At 45.9% G+C, this 21,840-nt stretch overlaps 1 protein-coding gene and 1 long non-coding RNA gene across 2 annotated transcripts in view; both read right to left on the bottom strand.

Moving 5' to 3' along the window:
- Window positions 1-4,150: 4,150 nt before the first annotated feature.
- Window positions 4,151-4,917, bottom strand: LOC121845508. The gene is made up of 2 exons (XR_006082611.1): window positions 4,409-4,917; window positions 4,151-4,373 (listed from the first exon to the last, which is right to left on the bottom strand). It is a non-coding gene; the product is annotated as an uncharacterized LOC121845508 (long non-coding RNA).
- Window positions 4,918-5,268: 351 nt separating this feature from the next.
- Window positions 5,269-21,840, bottom strand: part of ano2b (anoctamin 2b) — a gene marked incomplete at its 5' end in the record, with an annotated part of 119,247 nt that continues 102,675 nt past the window's right edge. The window contains 2 exons of the mRNA XM_042317009.1: window positions 5,269-6,231; window positions 8,941-9,046. Of these exons, the coding sequence (XP_042172943.1) occupies window positions 5,836-6,231; window positions 8,941-9,046 (502 nt within the window). The remainder of the gene's footprint in view (window positions 6,232-8,940; window positions 9,047-21,840) is intronic.

Here is a 21,840-nt window from a genome sequence, read left to right as displayed (position 1 = left end):
TGGGCCCCCCAACCCCTATAAATACCTGGGCCCCCCAACCCCTATAAATACCTGGGCCCCCCCAACCCCTATAAATACCTGGGCCCCCAACCCCTATAAATACCTGGGCCCCCCAACCCCTATAAATACCTGGGCCCCCCAACCCCTATAAATACCTGGGCCCCCAACCCCTATAAATACCTGGGCCCCCCCCTAAAATACCTGGGCCCCCAACCCCTATAAATACCTGGGCCCCCAACCCCTATAAATACCTGGGCCCCCAACCCCTATAAATACCTGGGCCCCCCAACCCCTATAAATACCTGGGCCCCCAACCCCTATAAATACCTGGGCCCCCAACCCCTATAAATACCTGGGCCCCCCAACCCCTATAAATACCTGGGCCCCCAACCCCTATAAATACCTGGGCCCCCAACCCCTATAAATACCTGGGCCCCCAACCCCTATAAATACCTGGGCCCCCCCTAACCCCCAACCCCTATAAATACCTGGGCCCCCAACCCCTATAAATACCTGGGCCCCCAACCCCTATAAATACCTGGGCCCCCAACCCCTATAAATACCTGGGCCCCCAACCCCTCTAAATACCTGGGCCCCCCAACCCCTATAAATACCTGGGCCCCCAACCCCTATAAATACCTGGGCCCCCAACCCCTATAAATACCTGGGCCCCCCCTATAAACCCCTATAAATACCTGGGCCCCCCAACCCCTATAAATACCTGGGCCCCCAACCCCTATAAATACCTGGCCCCCAACCCCCTCTAAATACCTGGGCCCTATAAATACCAGTATGTCTACTTGCATATTCATCTTCTGCACATCTATCACGCCAGTGTTTAATTGCTATATTGTAATTATTTTGCCACTATGGCCTATTTATTGCCTTATCTCCCCAATCTTACTTACAATATATACATACATACACATACATCCATACACACAGTGGGGCAAAAAAGTATTTAGCCAGCCACCAATTGTGCAAGTTCTCCAACTTAAAAAGATGAGAGAGGCCTGTAATTTTCATCATAGGTACACTTCAACTATGACAGACAAAATTAGAAAAAAAAATCCAGAAAATCACATTGTAGGATTTTTAATGAATTTATTTGCAAATTATGGTGGAAAATAAGTATTAATAAATAATAAATAAGACACACTGTACATAGACTTTTCTATTGTGTTATTGACTGTACGTGTTGTTTATTCCATGTGGAACTCTGTTGTTGTTTGTGTCGCTCTGCTTTGCTTTATCTTGGCCATGTCGCAGTTGTAAATGAGAACTTGTTCTCAACTAGTTAAATAAAGGTGAAATAAAATGTGCCTATCCTTCATTCTATTTTGCTTGAGGGACTATGCTAGTCACTCAATGGGATAAACACACCAGAGTAACTGGGTTCTCGTAAGGGAACAGCAACATCACTAGAGGCTGTACCCATCCCACCACAGGTTACTGTTGGGAGGGAAGGGGAGCACACTGTGCGAGTCAGCCACATTCACCTGGTACAGGGACTGGGGGGCGGCCAGCTGACAGCCACACCTACTATACAGTATTGCTTTTTCAAGTTTTATGTGTTCTTGTTTTTAAAAATGGTCGAATTAATAAACTAAACTAAAAGCAGTAGAAGGTTACAGACCTCTGTGTGGTCTTGATTTAGCCCACTGCAGTAGAAGGTTACAGAACCACTGCAGTAGAAGGTTACAGAGCCACTGCAGTAGAAGGTTACAGAACCACTGCAGTAGAAGGTTACAGAACCACTGCAGTAGAAGGTTACAGAACCACTGCAGTAGAAGGTTACAGAACCACTGCAGTAGAAGGTTACAGAACCACTGCAGTAGAAGGTTACAGAACCACTGCAGTAGAAGGTTACAGAACCACTGCTTTGAAAATAATGAGAACCACTGCAGTTTTGGGGTTACAGACCTCTGTGTGGCCCTGAAATTAGCCCACTGCAGTAGAAGGTTACAGAACCACTGCAGTATGATCCACTGCAGTGAATTACAGAACCACTGCAGTCTGGTTATTCCACTGCAAAAGGTTACAGACCTATTTTGATTTAGCCCATGCATGCATTACAGAACCACTGCAGTAGGGTTAGGAACCACTGCAGTAAGGTAATGGTCTGCAGTAGAGGGTTACATAACTCTGCATCAAACACATGAACCACTGCATTGAAGGATACAGAACCACTGCATTACCAGGTTATGAACCACTGCAGTGTTACAGAACCACTGCAATAGAAGGTTACAGAACCACTATCAGTACCAGGTTATCAGAACCACTGCTGTACCAGTTACAGAACCACTGCAGTGTTCTCCACTGCAGTAGAAGGTTACAGAACCACTGCAGTAGAGGCTTGAAGAAGCAGTGCAGTAGAAGGTTGCATAACTCTGCAGTAGAAGGTTACAGAACCACTGCAGTAGAGGGTTACAGAACCACTGCAGTAAAAGGTTACAGAACCACTGCAGTAAAAGGTTACATAACCACTGCAGTAGAAGGTTACAGAACCACTGCATTAGACGGTTACATAACTCTGCAGTAGAAGGTTACAGAACCACTGCAGTAGAAGGTGCCATTATCCAACCACTGCAGTAACACGAGGTTGTTCCACTGCAGTATTAAGGTTACCAGAACCACTGCAGTACAGAACCAGCAGTATCCAGAACCACTACAGTAGAAGGTTACATAACCACGGCAGTAGAAGGATAAAGAGGCAGTGCAGTAGAAGGTTACAGAACCACTGCAGTAGAAGGTTACATAACCACTGCAGGAGAAGGTTACAGATCCACTGCAGTATAATGTTACATAACTCTGCAGTAGAAGGTTACAGAACCACTGCAGTAAAAGGTTACAGAACCACTGCAGTAGAAGGTTACAAAACCACTGCAGTAGAGGGTTACAGAACCACTGCAGTAGAAGGTTACAGAACCACTGCAGTAGAAGGTTACAGAACCACTGCAGTAGAAGGTTACAGAACCACTGCAGTGAAGGTTTTGAACCACTGCAGCTGATTAAAGAACCACTCATCAAGGTTAAAGAACCACTGCAGTAGATTATCTGAACCACTGCAGTAGAAGGTTACAGAACCACTGCAGTAGAAGGTTAAAGAACCACTGCAGGGGTTTCAGAACCACTGCAGTTTGAAGGTTACAGAACCACAACAGTAAAAGATGACATAACCACAGCAATCAGGGTTACAGAACCACTGCAGTTATTACAGAACCACAGCAGTAGAAGGTTACAGAACCACAGCAGTTTACAGAACCATGCAAAGATGGGTTAAAGAAATAAATGCCGTCAAAATTGTTCCCAGTGTTGTTTTAAGACATACAACACTGATTTAAAATAATGATAATACCTTTTTTAAAAACACTTTCAAAACTGCCTGTTTATAGAGAAGAGATAGAATGAGGTTATTCTGAAAGCGACCCTTTCCATCACAGGCAAGGTGGCCATTATCCATACCAATGTGAAATGTGAAAGATGCCATTATCCATACCAAATGTGAACACGAGCCTGTTCTGAACCTTAACCATTATCCATACCAGTTATGAACACGAGCCTGTCCTCCCTAATTAAGGTGCCATTATCCATACCAGTCATTAACACGAGCCTGTTCTCCCTAATTAAGGTGCCATTATCCATACCAGTTATCTGTACCAGTCATTAACACGAGCCTGTTCTCCCCAATTAAGGTGCCATTATCCATACCAGTTATCCATACCAGTCGTTAATACGAGCCTGTTCTCCCCAATTAAGGTGCCACCAATCTCCTCTGATATGTCTCCACCTACTTTGAAGGGGTAAGTGGGTAGATTCTAAAGTCTAGATCATGGGTTCCCAAACTCAGTCCTGGGGCCCCCCTTAGGTGCACACGGTGGTTTTTGAACTACACAGCTGATTCAAATAACCAACTCATCATCAAGCTGTGATTATCTGAATCAGCGGAGTAGTGCTGGGGGACAAACCAAAAAGGTCCACCCAAGGGGCCCCAGCACCGAGTTTGGGAAACCCAAGTCTGGACCATCCTATCTGCCAATCAGGGCTCTGTATATTACATTTATATCAACACGGCCACATGATCAGACTGAGCATTTCAATGGCAAAATGAGGCTCAGGGAAATAAATGACCAAAATATATTTGACGTTATTTTCATGAAATAAACAGTGATTTATTAGCCGTACAATGATGATGATTTAAAAATACACTTTCAACAACTGCATGGGCTTTAAGAGAAGAGATAGAATGAACCGGAACGAAGAGCTCCACCCTCTCTTTCCATGTTACAGGCAAGAATATGGACCAAATGTCCCCTCCCCTTGTGAAATGTGAAAGATGCTAACACCTGTGAAATGTGAAAGAAGATCTGAACCTCAACATGTACATTACCCAGTTATACATCTGGACCTCAACATGTACATTACCCAGTTATACACTCTGGACCTCAACATGTACATTACCCAGTTATACACTCTGGACCTCAACATGTACATTACCCAGTTATACACTCTGGACCTCAACATGTACATTACCCAGTTATACACTCTGGACCTCAACATGTACATTACCCAGTTATACACTCTGGACCTCAACATGTACATTACCCAGTTATACACTCTGGACCTCAACATGTACATTACCCAGTTAATTTTCGACCAGAGTCCCTGGGAAGGTTATTAAAAACAAATCCAATAACAATACAGACAGAAAATAAGCACAGACATACCAACATATAACCAGTAACACAGACAGACAGACATATAACCAGTAACACAGACATACCAACATATAACCAGTAACACAGACAGACAGAGAGACAGACAGACAGAGCAACATATAACCTGTAACACAGACAGACCAACATATAACCAGTAACACAGACAGACCAACATATAACCTGTAACACAGACAGACCAACATATAACCAGTAACACAGACAGAGCAACATATGACCAGTAACACAGACAGAGACACAGACAGACAGACCAACATATAACCAGTAACACGCACAGACAGAGAGAGACACAGACAGACAGACAGAGCAACATATGACCAGAGACACAGACAGAGCAACATATGACCAGTGACAGAGACAGAGACAGAGACAGAGACAGACAGAGACACAGACAGACAGAGCAACATATGACCAGTAACACAGACAGAGCAACATATGACCAGTGACAGAGACAGAGACAGAGACAGAGACAGAGACAGAGACAGAGACAGAGACAGAGACAGACACAGATAGACAGACACAGATAGACAGACACAGATAGACAGACACAGATAGACAGACAGAGACAGACAGACAGACAGAGCAACATATGACCAGTAACACTTAACATAGACAGACAGAAAGCAACAACACAAAAAGCAACCAAACAGCATGACAGAAAAAGAGCCAAGACTGTATAGCAGACAGCATGGAAAGCAGGTCTACACAGCTGGGGGATGGTGTTGACACACCTGACTGTCCGTTAGCCATGTCTTTAGGTTATTGGTGAAGGTACCGTAAACAGCAGCTCCATGTGTGTTCCAGACATGGGAAGCTCTCTCAGAGCCGTCAGGCTGAAGGTGTTTTTCCTTAAGGGAACTATACAGTCACTTCTCATCATGCAGATTAACATACAATGGTCAAGAATATGTAGATTATCCGGCCAGAAGAACAAGTCCCTGATCAGTATGTTCCATCATCACACTGCTTCAGAAAGAGAACACCAAGTCTACATGGGTGAGAGATCACAGCATTCAGACTCCATGTAGCTACCACACTAGTGTCTGAACTTCTCCTGTGGGGATAAAGAACGTTTGTATCCAACCGCTACAGTAGCGTGTCAGACCGCTGTGTGTCGGGTGGCGTCGTTGCTAGGAGACATGGACATCTGTCGGCCTGCGTTGTTGCTAGGAGACATGGACATCTGTCTGGTGAACTGGCTGAAACTGGCAGCCCTGCATCTCGCCCGGGATTCCCCTCCCTCTCCGCCCGGGGGCTGGCCTAGGCCCTGAGAGAGGCCTAGGGGTAGAGTACGGAAGTGGGCCGTGTCGGGGTGACCCTGGCTGGGCTGGTCCTTGGAGGAGAAGAGGCTCTGGAGGAGGTGGAACTTCTCCTTCTCCTCCCGGAGGAACACGTCCACCAGCAGAGTCTTCTCTCTCTTCAGCTGCTCACTGATGTTCTTCGGTACGTCTGGGATCACCCAGGCAACCAGCAGGCTCAGGAACATCACGAGGTTCTGATGGAGACAGCGTCATGGACGTCAGGGTGGAGATTGAAGGAAGGATGGAGCACAAAGCGACAACAGAAGACAGGAGTTTGTTAAACTGGTTGGTGATGTACTGAATCATCTGATAAATGCTCCACTGTGACTAAAATACAACCACACTGGTCCAACCACACTGATCATTGGTCTAACCACACTGCAACCACAGTGGTCCAACCACACTGATCATTGGTCCAACCACACTGATCAGTGGTCCAACCACACTACAACCACAGTGGTCCAACCACACTGATCATTGTACCAGGTAACTGTTCCAGAGTCAGTTTGATATTACATACAATACCAGGTAACTGTTCCAGAGTCAGTTTGATATTACATACAGTACCAGGGAACTGTTCCAGAGTCAGTTTGATATTACATACAGTACCAGGTAACTGTTCCAGAGTCAGTTTGATATTACATACAATACCAGGTAACTGTTCCAGAGTCAGTTTGATATTACATACAGTACCAGGTAACTGTTCCAGAGTCAGTTTGATATTACATACAGTACCAGGTAACTGTTCCAGAGTCAGTTTGATATTACATACAGTACCAGGTAACTGTTCCAGAGTCAGTTTGATATTACATACAGTACCAGGTAACTGTTCCAGAGTCAGTTTGATATTACATACAGTACCAGGTAACTGTTCCAGAGTCAGTTTGATATTATATACAGTACCAGGTAACTGTTCCAGAGTCAGTTTGATATTACATACAGTACCAGGGAACTGTTCCAGAGTCAGTTTGATATTACATACAGTACCAGTCAACAGTTTGGACAACCCGACTCATTCAAGTTTAAAAAAAAAAAAAGTTTTTATACAATTTTCTACATTGTAGAATAATAGTGAAGACATCAAAACTATGAAATAACACATATGGGTTAGGGTTAGTAACCAAAAAGTATAAAATAAAAGTATAATCATGTAGTAACCAAAAAGTATTTCAGATTCTTCGAAGTAGCCACACTTGCTCTTGATGACAGCTTTGCACACTCTGGCATTTTCTCAACCAGCCTCATGAGGTAGTCACCTGGAATGCATTTCAATTAACAGGTGTTGTTAAAAGTTAATCTGTGGAACTTCTTTCCTTAATGCGTTTGAGACAATCAGTTGTGTTGTGACAAGGTAGGGGTGGTATACAGAAGATAGCCCTATTTGGTAAAAGACCATATTATGGCAAGAACAGCTCAAATAAGCAAAGAGAAATGACTGTCCATCATTACTTTAAGACATGAAGGTCAGTCAATACAGAACATTTAAAAGGACTTTGAAAGTTTCTTCAAGTGCAGTCGCAAAAACCATCAAGGTCTACGAAACTGGCTCTCATGAGGACCGCCACAGGAAAGGAAGACCCAGAGTTACCTCTGCTGCAGAGGTTACCAGTCTCAGTTACCAGCCTCAGTTACCAGCCTCAGTTACCAGCCTCAGTTACCAGCCTCAGTTACCAGCCTCAGTTACCAGCCTCAGTTACCAGCCTCAGTTACCAGCCTCAGTTACCAGCCTCAGTTACCAGCCTCAGTTACCAGCCTCAGTTACCAGCCTCAGTTACCAGCCTCAGTTACCAGCCTCAGTTACCAGCCTCAGTTACCAGCCTCAGTTACCAGCCTCAGTTACCAGCCTCAGTTACCAGCCTCAGTTACCAGCCTCAGTTACCAGCCTCAGTTACCAGCCTCAGTTACCAGCCTCAGTTACCAGCCTCAGTTACCAGCCTCAGTTACCAGCCTCAGTTACCAGCCTCAGTTACCAGCCTCAGTTACCAGCCTCAGTTACCAGCCTCAGTTACCAGCCTCAGTTACCAGCCTCAGTTACCAGCCTCAGTTACCAGCCTCAGTTACCAGCCTCAGTTACCAGCCTCAGACTGCAGTCCAAATAAATGCTTCACTGAGTTCAAGTAACAGACACACCTCAACATCATTCGTTCAGAGGAGACTGCGTGAATCAGGCCTTCATGGCTGCAAAAAAACACTACTAAAGGACACCAATGAGAAGAAGAGACTTGATTGGGCCAAAAAACATGAGCAATGGACATTAGACTGGTTGAAATCTGGCCTTTTGGTGCGATGAGTAGAAATTTGAGATTTTTGGTTCCAACCACTGTGTCTTTGGGAGACGCAGAGTAGGTGAACTAGTAGGTGAACCGTGAAGCAAAGAGGAGGAGGTGTGATGGTGCTTTGCTGGTGATACGGTCAGTGATTGACTTAGAATTCAAGGCACACTTAACCAGCATGGCTACCACAGCATTCTGCAACGATGCTCAATCCCATCTGGTTTGTGTTCAGTGGGACTATCATTTGTTTTTCAACAGGACAATGACCCAACACACCTCCAGGCTGTGTAAGGGCTATTTGACCAAGAAGGAGAGTGATGGTGCTGCATCAGATGACCTGGCCTCCACAATCACCTGACCTCAACCCAATTGAGATGGTATGGGATGAGATGGACTGCAGAGTGAAGGAAAAGTAGCCAACAAGTGCTCAGCAAAAGTGGGAACTCCTTCAAGAATGTTGGAAAAGCATTCCAGGTGAAGCTGGTTGAGAGAACGCCAAGAGTTTGCAAAGCTCATCAAGGCAAAGGGTGGCTAGTAGGTGTCCAAACTGGTACTGTACATACAGAATATCTCCTGACTAAAGTAATTTTTAAATGTTCATAGGTGTCCCTGGTATTTGTGGTACTATACCTGGAACAGGATGACGAAGGCCAGTCTGGCAGCAAGGACGGCCCAGTAGGTTTTAGAGAACTGGTAGGCTTCAGCTGACCATGGAGGCTCTCTGTAGTCCTTATACCTGGGGGTTGGGAGGGGGGTTACTAGAGGTTTTGGAAATGTTAGTGATCCCTCTAAGGCAGACAGCAGACGCACACCCCCTCTACTCTCTATACCAGTTACTAGCTATAACACATGACTAACCAGACAGACACATCCCTCTATACCAGTTACTAGCTATAACACATGACTAACCAGACAGATACATCCCTCTACTCTCTATACCAGTTACTAGATATAACACATGACTAACCAGACAGACACATCCCTCTACTCTCTATACCAGTTACTAGCTATAACACATGACTAACCAGACAGACACATCCCTCTACTCTCTATACCAGTTACTAGCTATAACACATGACTAACCAGACAGACACATCCCTCTACTCTCTATACCAGTTACTAGATATAACACATGACTAACCAGACAGACACATCCCTCTATACCAGTTACTAGCTATAACACATGACTAACCAGACAGACACATCCCTCTATACCAGTTACTAGCTATAACACATGACTAACCAGACAAACACATCCCTCTATACCAGTTACTAGCTATAACACATGACTAACCAGACAGACACATCCCTCTATACCAGTTACTAGATATAACACATGACTAACCAGACAGACACATCCCTCTACTCTCTATACCAGTTACTAGCTATAACACATGACTAACCAGACAGACACATCCCTCTATACCAGTTACTAGATATAACACATGACTAACCAGACAGACACATCCCTCTACTCTCTATACCAGTTACTAGATATAACACATGACTAACCAGACAGACACATCCCTCTATACCAGTTACTAGCTATAACACATGACTAACCAGACAGACACATCCCTCTACTCTCTATACCAGTTACTAGCTATAACACATGACTAACCAGACAGACACATCCCTCTATACCAGTTACTAGATATAACACATGACTAACCAGACAGACACATCCCTCTACTCTCTATACCAGTTACTAGATATAACACATGACTAACCAGACAGACACATCCCTCTACTCTCTATACCAGTTACTAGCTATAACACATTACTAACCAGACAGACACATCCCTCTACTCTCTATACCAGTTACTAGCTATAACACATTACTAACCAGACAGACACATCCCTCTACTCTCTATACCAGTTACTAGCTATAACACATTACTAACCAGACAGACACATCCCTCTACTCTCTATACCAGTTACTAGCTATAACACATGACTAACCAGACAGACACATCCCTCTATACCAGTTACTAGCTATAACACATGACTAACCAGACAGACACATCCCTCTATACCAGTTACTAGATATAACACATGACTAACCAGACAGACACATCCCTCTACTCTCTATACCAGTTACTAGATATAACACATGACTAACCAGACAGACACATCCCTCTACTCTCTATACCAGTTACTAGCTATAACACATGACTAACCAGACAGACACATCCCTCTATACCAGTTACTAGCTATAACACATGACTAACCAGACAGACACATCCCTCTACTCTCTATACCAGTTACTAGCTATAACACATGACTAACCAGACAGACACATCCCTCTACTCTCTATACCAGTTACTAGCTATAACACATGACTAACCAGACAGACACATCCCTCTATACCAGTTACTAGATATAACACATGACTAACCAGACAGACACATCCCTCTATACCAGTTACTAGCTATAACACATGACTAACCAGACAGACACATCCCTCTACTCTCTATACCAGTTACTAGCTATAACACATGACTAACCAGACAGACACACAATGCAACAGGAGAATAGAGCTGCTGGCTAGTGTTTCTCCCTCTGTAGTAATGAACACAGCCAGTAGACTAGGAGACAGGCATGTTTCTCCCAATGTAGTAATTTATACCCAAATTTGGTTTTGAATGGTCTGAGTATTTTAGGGTTAGGGTCAGACTGTAGTCTAGGGGGCTGAGCCATAATGGAGGAGGTCAGATTGTAGTCTAGGGGACAGAACTATAATGGAGGAGGTCAGACTGTAGTCTAGGGGACAGAGCCATAATGGAGGTGGTCACACTGTAGTCTAGGGAACAGAGCCATAATGGAGGTGGTCAGACTGTAGTCTAGGGAACAGAGTCATAATGGAGGTGGTCAGACTGTAGTCTAGGGAACAGAGCCATAATGGAGGTGGTCAGACTGTAGTCTAGGGAACAGAGCCATAATGGAGGTGGTCAGTCTGTAGTCTAGGGAACAGAGCCATAATGGAGGTAGTCAGACTGTAGTCTAGGGAACAGAGTCATAATGGAGGTGGTCAGACTGTAGTCTAGGGAACAAAGCCATAATGGAGGTGGTCAGACTGTAGTCTAGGGAACAAAGCCATAATGGAGGTGGTCAGACTGTGGTCTAGGGGAAAGAGTCATAATGGAGGTGGTCAGACTGTAGTCTAGGGAACAGAGCCATAATGGAGGTGGTCAGTCTGTAGTCTAGGGGACAGAGTCATAATGGAGGTGGTCAGACTGTAGTCTAGGGGACAGAGTCATAATGGAGGTGGTCAGACTGTAGTCTAGGGGACAGAGTCATAATGGAGGTGGTCAGACTGTAGTCTAGGGAACAAAGCCATAATGGAGGTGGTCAGACTGTGGTCTAGGGGAAAGAGTCATAATGGAGGAGGTCAGACTGTAGTCTAGGGAACAGAGCCATAATGGAGGAGGTCAGACTGTAGTCTAGGGAACAGAGCCATAATGGAGGAGGTCAGACTGTAGTCTAGGGAACAGAGCCATAATGGAGGTGGTCAGACTGTAGTCTAGGGAACAGAGCCATAATGGAAGTGGTCAGACTGTAGTCTAGGGAACAGAGCCATAATGGAGGAGGTCAGACTGTAGTCTAGGGAACAGAGCCATAATGGAGGTGGTCAGACTGTAGTCTAGGGAACAGAGCCATAATGGAAGTGGTCAGACTGTAGTCTAGGGAACAGAGCCATAATGGAGGTGGTCAGACTGTAGTCTAGGGAACAGAGCCATAATGGAGGTGGTCAGACTGTAGTCTAGGGAACAGAGCCATAATGGAGGTGGTCAGACTGTAGTCTAGGGGGCTGAGCCATAATGGAGGAGGTCAGACTGTAGTCTAGGGGACAGAGCCATAATGGAGTTCAGACTGTAGTCTAGGGAACAGAGTCATAATGGAGGTGGTCAGACTGTGGTCTAGGGGAGAGAGCCATAATGGAGGTCAGACTGTAGTCTAGGGAACAGAGCCATAATGGAAGTGGTAGACTGTAGTCTAGGGGAAAGAGTTATAATGGAGGTGGTCAGACTGTAGTCTGGGGGACAGAGTCATAATGGAGGTGGTCAGACTGTAGTCTAGGGAACAGAGCCATAATGGAGGTGGTCAGTCTGTAGTCTAGGGAACAGAGCCATAATGGAGGTAGTCAGACTGCAGTCTAGGGGACAGAGCCATACTGGAGGTCAGACTGTAGTCTAGGGAACAGAGCCATAATGGAGGTGGTCAGACTGTAGTCTAGGGAACAGAGTCATAATGGAGGTGGTCAGACTGTAGTCTAGGGGACAGAGTCATAATGGAGGTGGTCAGACTATAGTCTAGGGAACAGAGTCATAATGGAGGTGGTCAGACTGTAGTCTAGGGGACAGAGTCATAATGGAGGTGGTCAGACTGTAGTCTGGGGGACAGAGTCATAATGGAGATGGTCAGACTGTAGTCTAGGGAACAGAGTCATAATGGAGGTGGTCAGTCTGTAGTCTAGGGAACAGAGTCATAATGGAGGTGGTCAGACTGTGGTCTAGGGGACAGAGCCATAATGGAGGTCAGACTGTAGTCTAGGGAACAGAGTCATAATGGAGGTGGTCACACTGTAGGGTAAGTGCCCTCAGTACCCCTCTATACAACCATGTTATTAATTATGCCCCTCAGTACCCCTCTATCCTCTATCCAACCATGTTATTAATGATGCCCCTCAGTACCCCTCTATCCTCTATACAACCATGTTATTAATGATGCCCCTCAGTACCCCTCTATACAACCATGTTATTAATGATGCCCCTCAGTACCCCTCTATCCAACCATGTTATTAATGATTCCCTTCAGGACACCTCTATCCAACCATGTTATCAATGATTCCCCTCAGTACCCATCTATCCTCTACCCAACCATGTTATATCCTCTATACAACCATGCTATTAATGATGCCCCTCAGTACCCCTCTATACAACCATGTTATTAATGGTGCCCCTCAGTACCCCTCTATCCTCTATCCAACCATGTTATTAATGATGCCCCTCAGTACCCCTCTATACAACCATGATATTAATGATGCCCCTCAGTACCCCTCTATCCTCTATCCAACCATGTTATTAATGATTCTCCTCAGGACACCTCTATCCAACCATCTTATTAATGATTCCCCTCAGTACCCCTCTATCCTCTATCCAACCATGTTATTAATGATTCTCCTCAGGACACCTCTATCCAACCATCTTATTAATGATTCCCCTCAGTACCCCTCTATCCTCTATCCAACCATGTTATTAATGATTCCCCTCAGTACCCCTCTATCCTCTACCCAACCATGTTATATCCTCTATACAACCATGTTATTAATGATGCCCCTCAGTACCCCTCTATACAACCATGTTATTAATGAGAACCATGGCAAGAGGACCGTGGCTAGGGGACCGTGGCTAGGGGACCGTGGCTAGGGGACCGTGGCTAGAGGACCGTGGCTAGGGGACCGTGGCTAGAGGACCGTGGCTAGAGGACCGTGGCTAGAGGACCGTGGCTAGAGGACCGTGGCTAGAGGACCGTGACTAGAGGACCGTGGCTAGAGGACCGTGGCTAGAGGACCGTGACTAGAGGACCGTGGCTAGAGGACCGTGGCTAGAGGACCGTGGCTAGAGGACCTGGCTAGAGGACCTCGGCTAGAGGACCGTGGCTAGGGACCGTGGCTAGGGGACCGTGGCTAGAGGACCGTGGCTAGAGGACCGTGACTAGAGGACCGTGGCTAGAGGACCGTGACTAGGGGACCGTGGCTAGAGGACCGTGGCTAGAGGACCTCGCTAGAGGACCTCGGCTAGAGGACCTCGGCTAGGGGACCGTGGCTAGGGGACCTCGGCTAGGGGACCGTGGCTAGGGGACCGTGGCTAGGGACCGTGGCTAGGGGACCGTGGCTAGAGGACCGTGACTAGGGGACCGTGGCTAGGGGACCGTGGCTAGGGGACCGTGGCTAGGGGACCGTGGCTAGGGGACCGTGGCTAGAGGACCATAAAGCACAATAACAGCCAGTTTAATGTTTCTATTAGAAACTGGGTTTCTACTATGAAACAACTAGAGTCGCTAGAGATACTACGATACTACGGCAGGTCAGACAGACGGATGAAAACAGAGAAACTATTTTTGTCAGAATGGACATCAAAGCCAACTTGAATTTCCTCTAAACGTTTGATTGGCTGTATTGAATTAGGAAAACATCATAGAGACAGACTGGTCCTGGTGTATGGCCATATACAGGCATGGAGCAGGAATGTGTGAGACTGGCTCCAATTCACCCAGCCACCCTACACTCTATCTGCCCTCAGGCCCCTGCCTCTCCCTGGGAGCCTCTCCCTGGGAGTCCCCCCACACACACACACACAGATCTGATTCCCTGAAAAAGACATCACCTCAATGATCCTCTGGCTGCCTCCATGTTTGGTTATCACAATACTGACCATGTCAAAAATAGAACAGACACACACTCATTCAATAATACAGAGCTCTCCAAAAGTATTGGGACAGTGATTTATTTGTTGTTATTTTGGCTCTGTACTCCAGCACTTTGGATTTTAAATTATACATTTACTACGAGGTTAAAGTGTAGATATCAAGCTCTAATCTGAGGGTATTTCCATCCATATCGGGTGAATCGTCTAGAAACTACACCACTTTTTGTACATAGTCCCCCCCCCAATTTAGAGGACCAAAAATCTTCGGACAAATTCACTTCTATTTGTAATACTCAAAAGTTTAGTATTTGGTTCCATAAGCAATGAGTTTCGGCACCGGAGGAGATGGCTGCCGTTTTACGATCTCCTAACCAACTGTGCCATTGTGCGTGTTTTTTGCGTTATTTGTAACTTAGCTTGAACATAATGTTTCTGCCACCGTGTCTTATGACTGAAAAGAGCTTCTAGATATCAGGACAGCGATCACTCACCTAGGATTAGACAAAGAGCTTCTAGATATCAGGACAGCGATTACTCACCTAGGATTAGACAAAGAGCTTCTAGATATCAGGACAGCGATTACTCAACCCGTACTGGAGGAAACCTTTTTCTTTAACGAGTCGGACGGGTAGGATTTACTTCAGACGCCCGACATGGCCCCATCCCCATCATTCGCAGGAGAAAGAGACGGAGATATCGGGGACGAAGGTCTGGGTGCCTTGTAAGGATCCGACGGCGAGCGATTAATCTCCCTTTACCATCGGTCCTATTAGCCAACGTACAATCAAGGGAAAATAAAATAGACGAACTACGATCACGTTTATCCTACAAACGGGACATTAAAAACTGTACTACCTTATGTTTCACAGTCGTGGCTAAACAACGACATTAATAACATACAGCTGGCAGGTTAAACACTATCAGCAGGATAGACCACCGGCTTCTGGTAAGACACGGGGCGGAGGTCTATGTATATTTGTAAACAACTGCTGGTGCACGAAATCTAAGGAGGTCTTGAGGTTTTGCTCGCCTGAGGTAGAGTTTCTGATGATAAGCTGTAGACCACATTATTTACCAAGAGAGTTTATCTATATTCTTTGTAGCCGTCTATTTATCACCACAAACCGATGCTGTTACTAAGACCAATGAGCTAAATACGGCCATAAGCAAACAGGAAAACACTTATCCAGAGGGGGGACACCTAGTGGCCGCGGAATTTAATGAAAGGAAACTTGAATCCGTTTTACCTCATTTCTATCAGCATGTTAAATGTGCAACCAGAGGGAAAGAAAACTCTGGACCACCTTTACTCTACACACAGAGATGCATACAAAGCTCTCCCTCACCCTCCATTTGGCAAATCTGACCATAATTCCATCCTGATTCCTGCTTACAAGCAAAAACTAAAGCAGGAAGCACCAGCGACTCTGTCAATATGAAAGCAGTCAGATGAAGCAGATGCTAAACTACAGGACTGTTTTGCTAGCAGACTGGAATATGTCCCGGGATTCTTCCGATGGCATTAAGGAGTACACCACATCAGTCACTGGCTTCATCAATAAGTGCATCGATGACGCCTTCCCCACAGTGACCATACGTACATACCCCAACCAGAAGCCATGCAGAACAAGCAACATCCACACTGAGCTAAAGGGTAGAGCTGCCGCTTTAAAGGGGCGTGACTCTAACCCGGAAGCTTATAATAAATCCTGCTATGTCCTCAGACGAACCATCAAACAGGCAAAGCGTCAATACAGGACTATGATTGAATCGTACTACACCGGCACCGATGCTCATCAGATGTGGCAGGGCTTGCAAACTATTACAGACTACAAAGGGAAGCCCAGCCGAGAGCTGCCCAGTGACACGAGCCTACCAGACAAGCTAAATTACTTCTATGCTCACTTCGAGGAAAGTAACACTGAAACACGTATGAGCGCATCAGCTGTTTGGAACGACTGTGTGATCACGCTCTCCGCAGCAGATGTGAGTAAGACCTTTAAACAGGTCAACATTCACAAAGCTGCAGGGCAAGACGGATTATCAGGACGGGTACTCTGAGCATGTGCTGACCAATTGGCAAGGGTCTTCACTGACATTTTCAACCTCTCCCTGTCTGAGTCTAATACTAACATGTTTCAAGCAGACCACCATAGTCCCTGTGCCCAAGAACACTAAGGTAACCTGTCTAAATGACTACCGACCCGTAGCACTCACGTATGTAGCCATGAAGTGCTTTGAAAGGCTGGTCATGGCTCACATCGACACCATTATCCCAGAAACTCTAGACCCACTCCAATGTGCATACCTCCCCAACAGATCCACAGATGATGCAATCTCTATTGCACTCCACACTGCCCTTTCACACCTGGACAAAAGGAACACCTATGTGAGAATGCTATTCATTAACTACAGCTCAGCATTCAACACCATGGTGCCCTCAAAGCTCATCACTAAGCTAAGGACTCTGGGACTAAACGCCTCCCTCTGCAACTAGATCCTGGACTTCCTGACGGGCCGCCCCCAGGTGGTGAGGGGAGGTAACAACACATCCGCCACGCTGATCCTCAACACAGGGGCCTCTCAGGGGTGCATGCTCATGTAGTCCCTGTTCACTCATGACTGCACGGTCAGGCACGACTCCAACACCATCATTAAGTGTGCCGGTGACACACCAGTGGTAGGCTTGATCATCGACAACGACGAGACAGCCTATAGGGAGGAGGTCAGAGACCTGGCAGTGTGGTGCCAGGATAACAACCTCTTCCTCAATGTGATCAAGACTAAGGAGATGATTGTGGACTACAGGAAAAGGAGAAGAGCACACCCCCATTCTCATCGCCGGGGCTGCAGTGGAGCAGGTTAAGAGCTTCAAGTTCCTTGGTGTCCACATCACCAACAAACTAACATGGTCCAAGCACACCAAGACAGTCGTGCAGAGGGCACGACAAAACCTATTCCCAGTCAGAAGACTGAAAAGATTTGGCATGGGTCCTCAGATCCTCTAAAAGGTTCTACAGCTGCACCATCAAGAGCATCCTGACTGGTTGCATCACTGCCTAATATGGCAACTTCCTGGCCTCCGACCACAGGGCACACAACAGAGGGTAGTGCGTACAGCCCAGTACATCCAGGACATCTATACCTGTCAGAGGAAGGACCTAAAAATTGTCAAAGACTCCAGCGCCAAGTCTAGGTCCAAAAGGCTTGTTAATAGTTTCTACCCCCAAGCCATAAGACTCATAAACAGCTAATCCAAGGGCTACACAGACCCCTCTTTAGTGCTGCTGCTACTCTGTTAATTATCTGTGCATAGTCACTTTAACTCTACCTACATGTACATATTACCTCAACTACCTCAACTAACTGGTGCCCCCATTGACTCTACACCGATATCCCCTGTATATAGTCTCCTCATTGACTCTGTACCGTAATACCCTGTATATAGCCTCCACATTGACTCTGTACCGGTACCCCCTGTGTATAGCTTCCACATTGACTCTGTACCGGTACCCCCTGTATATAGCCTCCACATTGACTCTGTACCGTAATACCCTGTATATAGCCTCCACATTGACTCTGTACCGTAATACCCTGTATATAGCCTCCACATTGACTCTGTACCGGAACCCCTGTATATAGCCTCCACATTGACTCTGTACCGGAACCCCCTGTATATAGCCTCCACATTGACTCTGTACCGGTACCCCCTGTATATAGCCTCCACATTGACTCTATACCGTAATACCCTGTATATAGCCTCCACATTGACTCTGTACCGTAATACCCTGTATATAGCCTCCACATTGACTCTGTACCGGAACCCCTGTATTTTGCCTCGCTTGTTATTTTACTGCTGCTTTTTAATTATTGGTTACGTTTATTCTTTTTTACTTAACACTTCTTTTTCTTAAAACATTGTTGGTTAAGGGCTTGTCAGTAAGCATTTCACTGTGAGGTCTATTACACCTGTGATTCTACAAACTTGTTGGATGCATTCGCTGTTTGTTTTGGTTGCATTTCAGATTATTTTGTGTCCAATAGAAATGAATGGTAAATAAAGATGAATCAGAAAGTTAGACACACAACTATCATACACCCCAAAAATGCTAACCTCCCCTGTTACTGCAATGGTGAGAGGTTAGCATGTCTTGGAGGTATGATATGCTAACCTCCCCTGTTACTGCAATGGTGAGAGATTAGCATGTATTGGAGGTATGATATGCTAACCTCCCCTGTTACTGCAATGGTGAGAGGTTAGCATGTCTTGGAGGTATGATATGTTAACCTCCCCTGTTATTGTAATGGTGAGAGGTTAGCATGTCTTGGAGGTATGATATAAAATGCTAACCTCCCCTGTTATTGTAATGGTGAGAGGTTAGCATGTCTTGGATGTATGATATAAAATGCTAACCTCCCCTGTTATTGTATTGGTGAAAGGTTAGCATGTCTTGGGGATATGATATAAAATGCTAACCTCCCCTGTTATTGTAATGGTGAGAGGTTAGCATGTCTTGGGGGTATGATATAAAATGCTAACCTCCCCTGTTATTGTATTGGTGAAAGGTTAGCATGTCTTGGATGTATGATATAAAATGCTAACCTCCCCTGTTATTGTATTGGTGAAAGGTTAGCATGTCTTGGGGGTATGATATAAAATGCTAACCTCCCCTGTTATTGTAATGGTGAGAGGTTAGCATGTCTTGGGGGTATGATATAACATGCTAACCTCCCCTGTTATTGTATTGGTGAAAGGTTAGCATGTCTTGGGGGTATGATATAAAATGCTAACCTCCCCTGTTATTGTAATGGTGAGAGGTTAGCATGTCTTGGGGGTATGATATAACATGCTAACCTCCCCTGTTACTGTAATGGTGAGAGGTTAGCATGTCTTGGAGGTATGATATGCTAACCTCCCCTGTTATTTTAATGGTGAGAGGTTAGCATGTCTTGGGGGTATGATATAACATGCTAACCTCCCCTGTTATTGTAATGGTGCGAGGTTAGCATGTCTTGGAGGTATGATCTTTGTGTCTTTCTCACTCATGATTATTCACGATTCATTCAGGGTTATCCGTAGCCATGGTAACATCCACATTAAGTGCTAAGTGCTTAGAAACATATCTAACCACGCTCTAACCACTAGGCTACCCTGCCGCCCCGAATACAACAAAAGCAAACAGCAAATGCATCCAACAAGTTTGTAAAGTCACAAGCTTGATGTAATCATTGCGTGCTGGGAATATGGGACTGAATACTAAACGTTTGACTACTGTAATACACAAGTGGGTCCCTGTCTCAATACTGTTGGAGATCACTGTATCATTTCCAATCCATAGTGCTGGAGTACAGAGCCAAAACAACCAAAATGGGTCCCTGTCTCAATACTGTTGGAGATCACTGTATCATTTCCAATCCATAGTGCTGGAGTACAGAGCCAAAACAACCAAAATGGGTCCCTGTCTCAATACTGTTGGAGATCACTGTATCATTTCAAATCCATAGTGCTGGAGTACAGAGCCAAACCAACCAAAATGGGTCCCTGTCTCAATACTGTTGGAGATCACTGTATCATTTCAAATCCATAGTGCTGGAGTACAGAGCCAAAACCAACCAAAATGGGTCCCTGTCTCAATACTGTTGGAGATCACTGTATCATTTCCAATCCATAGTGCTGGAGTACAGAGCCAAAACAACCAAAATGGGTCCCTGTCGCAATACTGTTGGAGATCACTGTATTTCCTCTAGATGAGTGCGTGACAGTACCAGAGGAAGTTGGACTGATTTCCACTAGTATCTCTGGGGAACAGGGCTCAAATCTGCAAAAAAACAAGGGTCAGCCCATTCCCACCCCTCCCTCCCTCACACACACGCAGCCAATTTCCGAGTGAGCCCCTTTGCCAGAAAACGTGGTGCACGCCTGATATCATTCCCCCGCTGATAAAGCCCCCAGCTTCTCTAGTTCCCCAGTATGTTTAAGCAGAACCACAGTATGTGGTCCTGTGTGGCCCAGTTGGTAGAGCATGATGCTCCCCTAGCTTCTCTAGTTCCCCAGTATGTTTAAGCAGAACCACAGTATGTGGTCCTGTGTGGCCCAGTTGGTAGAGCATGATGCTCCCCCAGCTTCTCTAGTTCCCCAGTATGTTTAAGCAGAACCACAGTATGTGGTCCTGTGTGGCTCAGTTGGTAGAGCATGTTGCTCCCCCAGCTTCTCTAGTTCCCAGTATGTGGTCCTGTGTGGCTCAGTTGGTAGAGCATGTTGCTCCCCAGCTTTAGTTCCCAGTATGTGGTCCTGTGTGGCTCAGTTGGTAGAGCATGTTGCTCCCCCAGCTTCTCTAGTTCCCAGTATGTGGTCCTGTGTGGTCCAGTTGGTAGAGCATGATGCTCCCCCAGCTTCTCTAGTTCCCAGTATGTTGAAGCAGAACCACAGTATGTGGCCCTGTGTGGCTCAGTTGGTAGAGCATGTTGCTCCCCCAGCTTCTCTAGTTCCCAGTATGTTTAAGCAGAACCACAGTATGTGACCCTGTGTGGCTCAGTTGGTAGAGCATGTTGCTCCCCTAGCTTCTCTAGTTCCCAGTATGTGGTCCTGTGTGGTCCAGTTGGTAGAGCATGTTGCTCCCCCAGCTTCTCTAGTTCCCAGTATGTTTAAGCAGAACCACAGTATGTGGCCCTGTGTGGCTCAGTTGGTAGAGCATGTTGCTCCCCCAGCTTCTCTAGTTCCCAGTATGTGGTCCTGTGTGGTCCAGTTGGTCGAGCATGATGTTCCCCCAGCGTCTTTAGTTCCCAGTATGTGGTCCTGTGTGGCCCAGTTGGTAGAGCATGATGCTCCCCCAGCTTCTCTAGTTCCCAGTATGTGGTCCTGTGTGGTCCCGTTGGTAGAGCATGATGCTCCCCCAGCTTCTCTAGTTCCCAGTATGTGGTCCTGTGTGGTCCAGTTGGTAGAGCATGATGCTCCCCCAGCTTCTCTAGTTCCCAGTATGTTGAAGCAGAACCACAGTATGTGGCCCTGTGTGGCTCAGTTGGTAGAGCATGTTGCTCCCCCAGCTTCTCTAGTTCCCAGTATGTTTAAGCAGAACCACAGTATGTGACCCTGTGTGGC

Source organism: Oncorhynchus tshawytscha, unplaced genomic scaffold (assembly GCF_018296145.1).
Source record: "Oncorhynchus tshawytscha isolate Ot180627B unplaced genomic scaffold, Otsh_v2.0 Un_scaffold_6975_pilon_pilon, whole genome shotgun sequence".
In the NCBI taxonomy this organism is placed as follows: Eukaryota; Metazoa; Chordata; class Actinopteri; order Salmoniformes; family Salmonidae; genus Oncorhynchus; species Oncorhynchus tshawytscha.
This window is presented reverse-complemented; position numbering and strand designations above follow the sequence as displayed.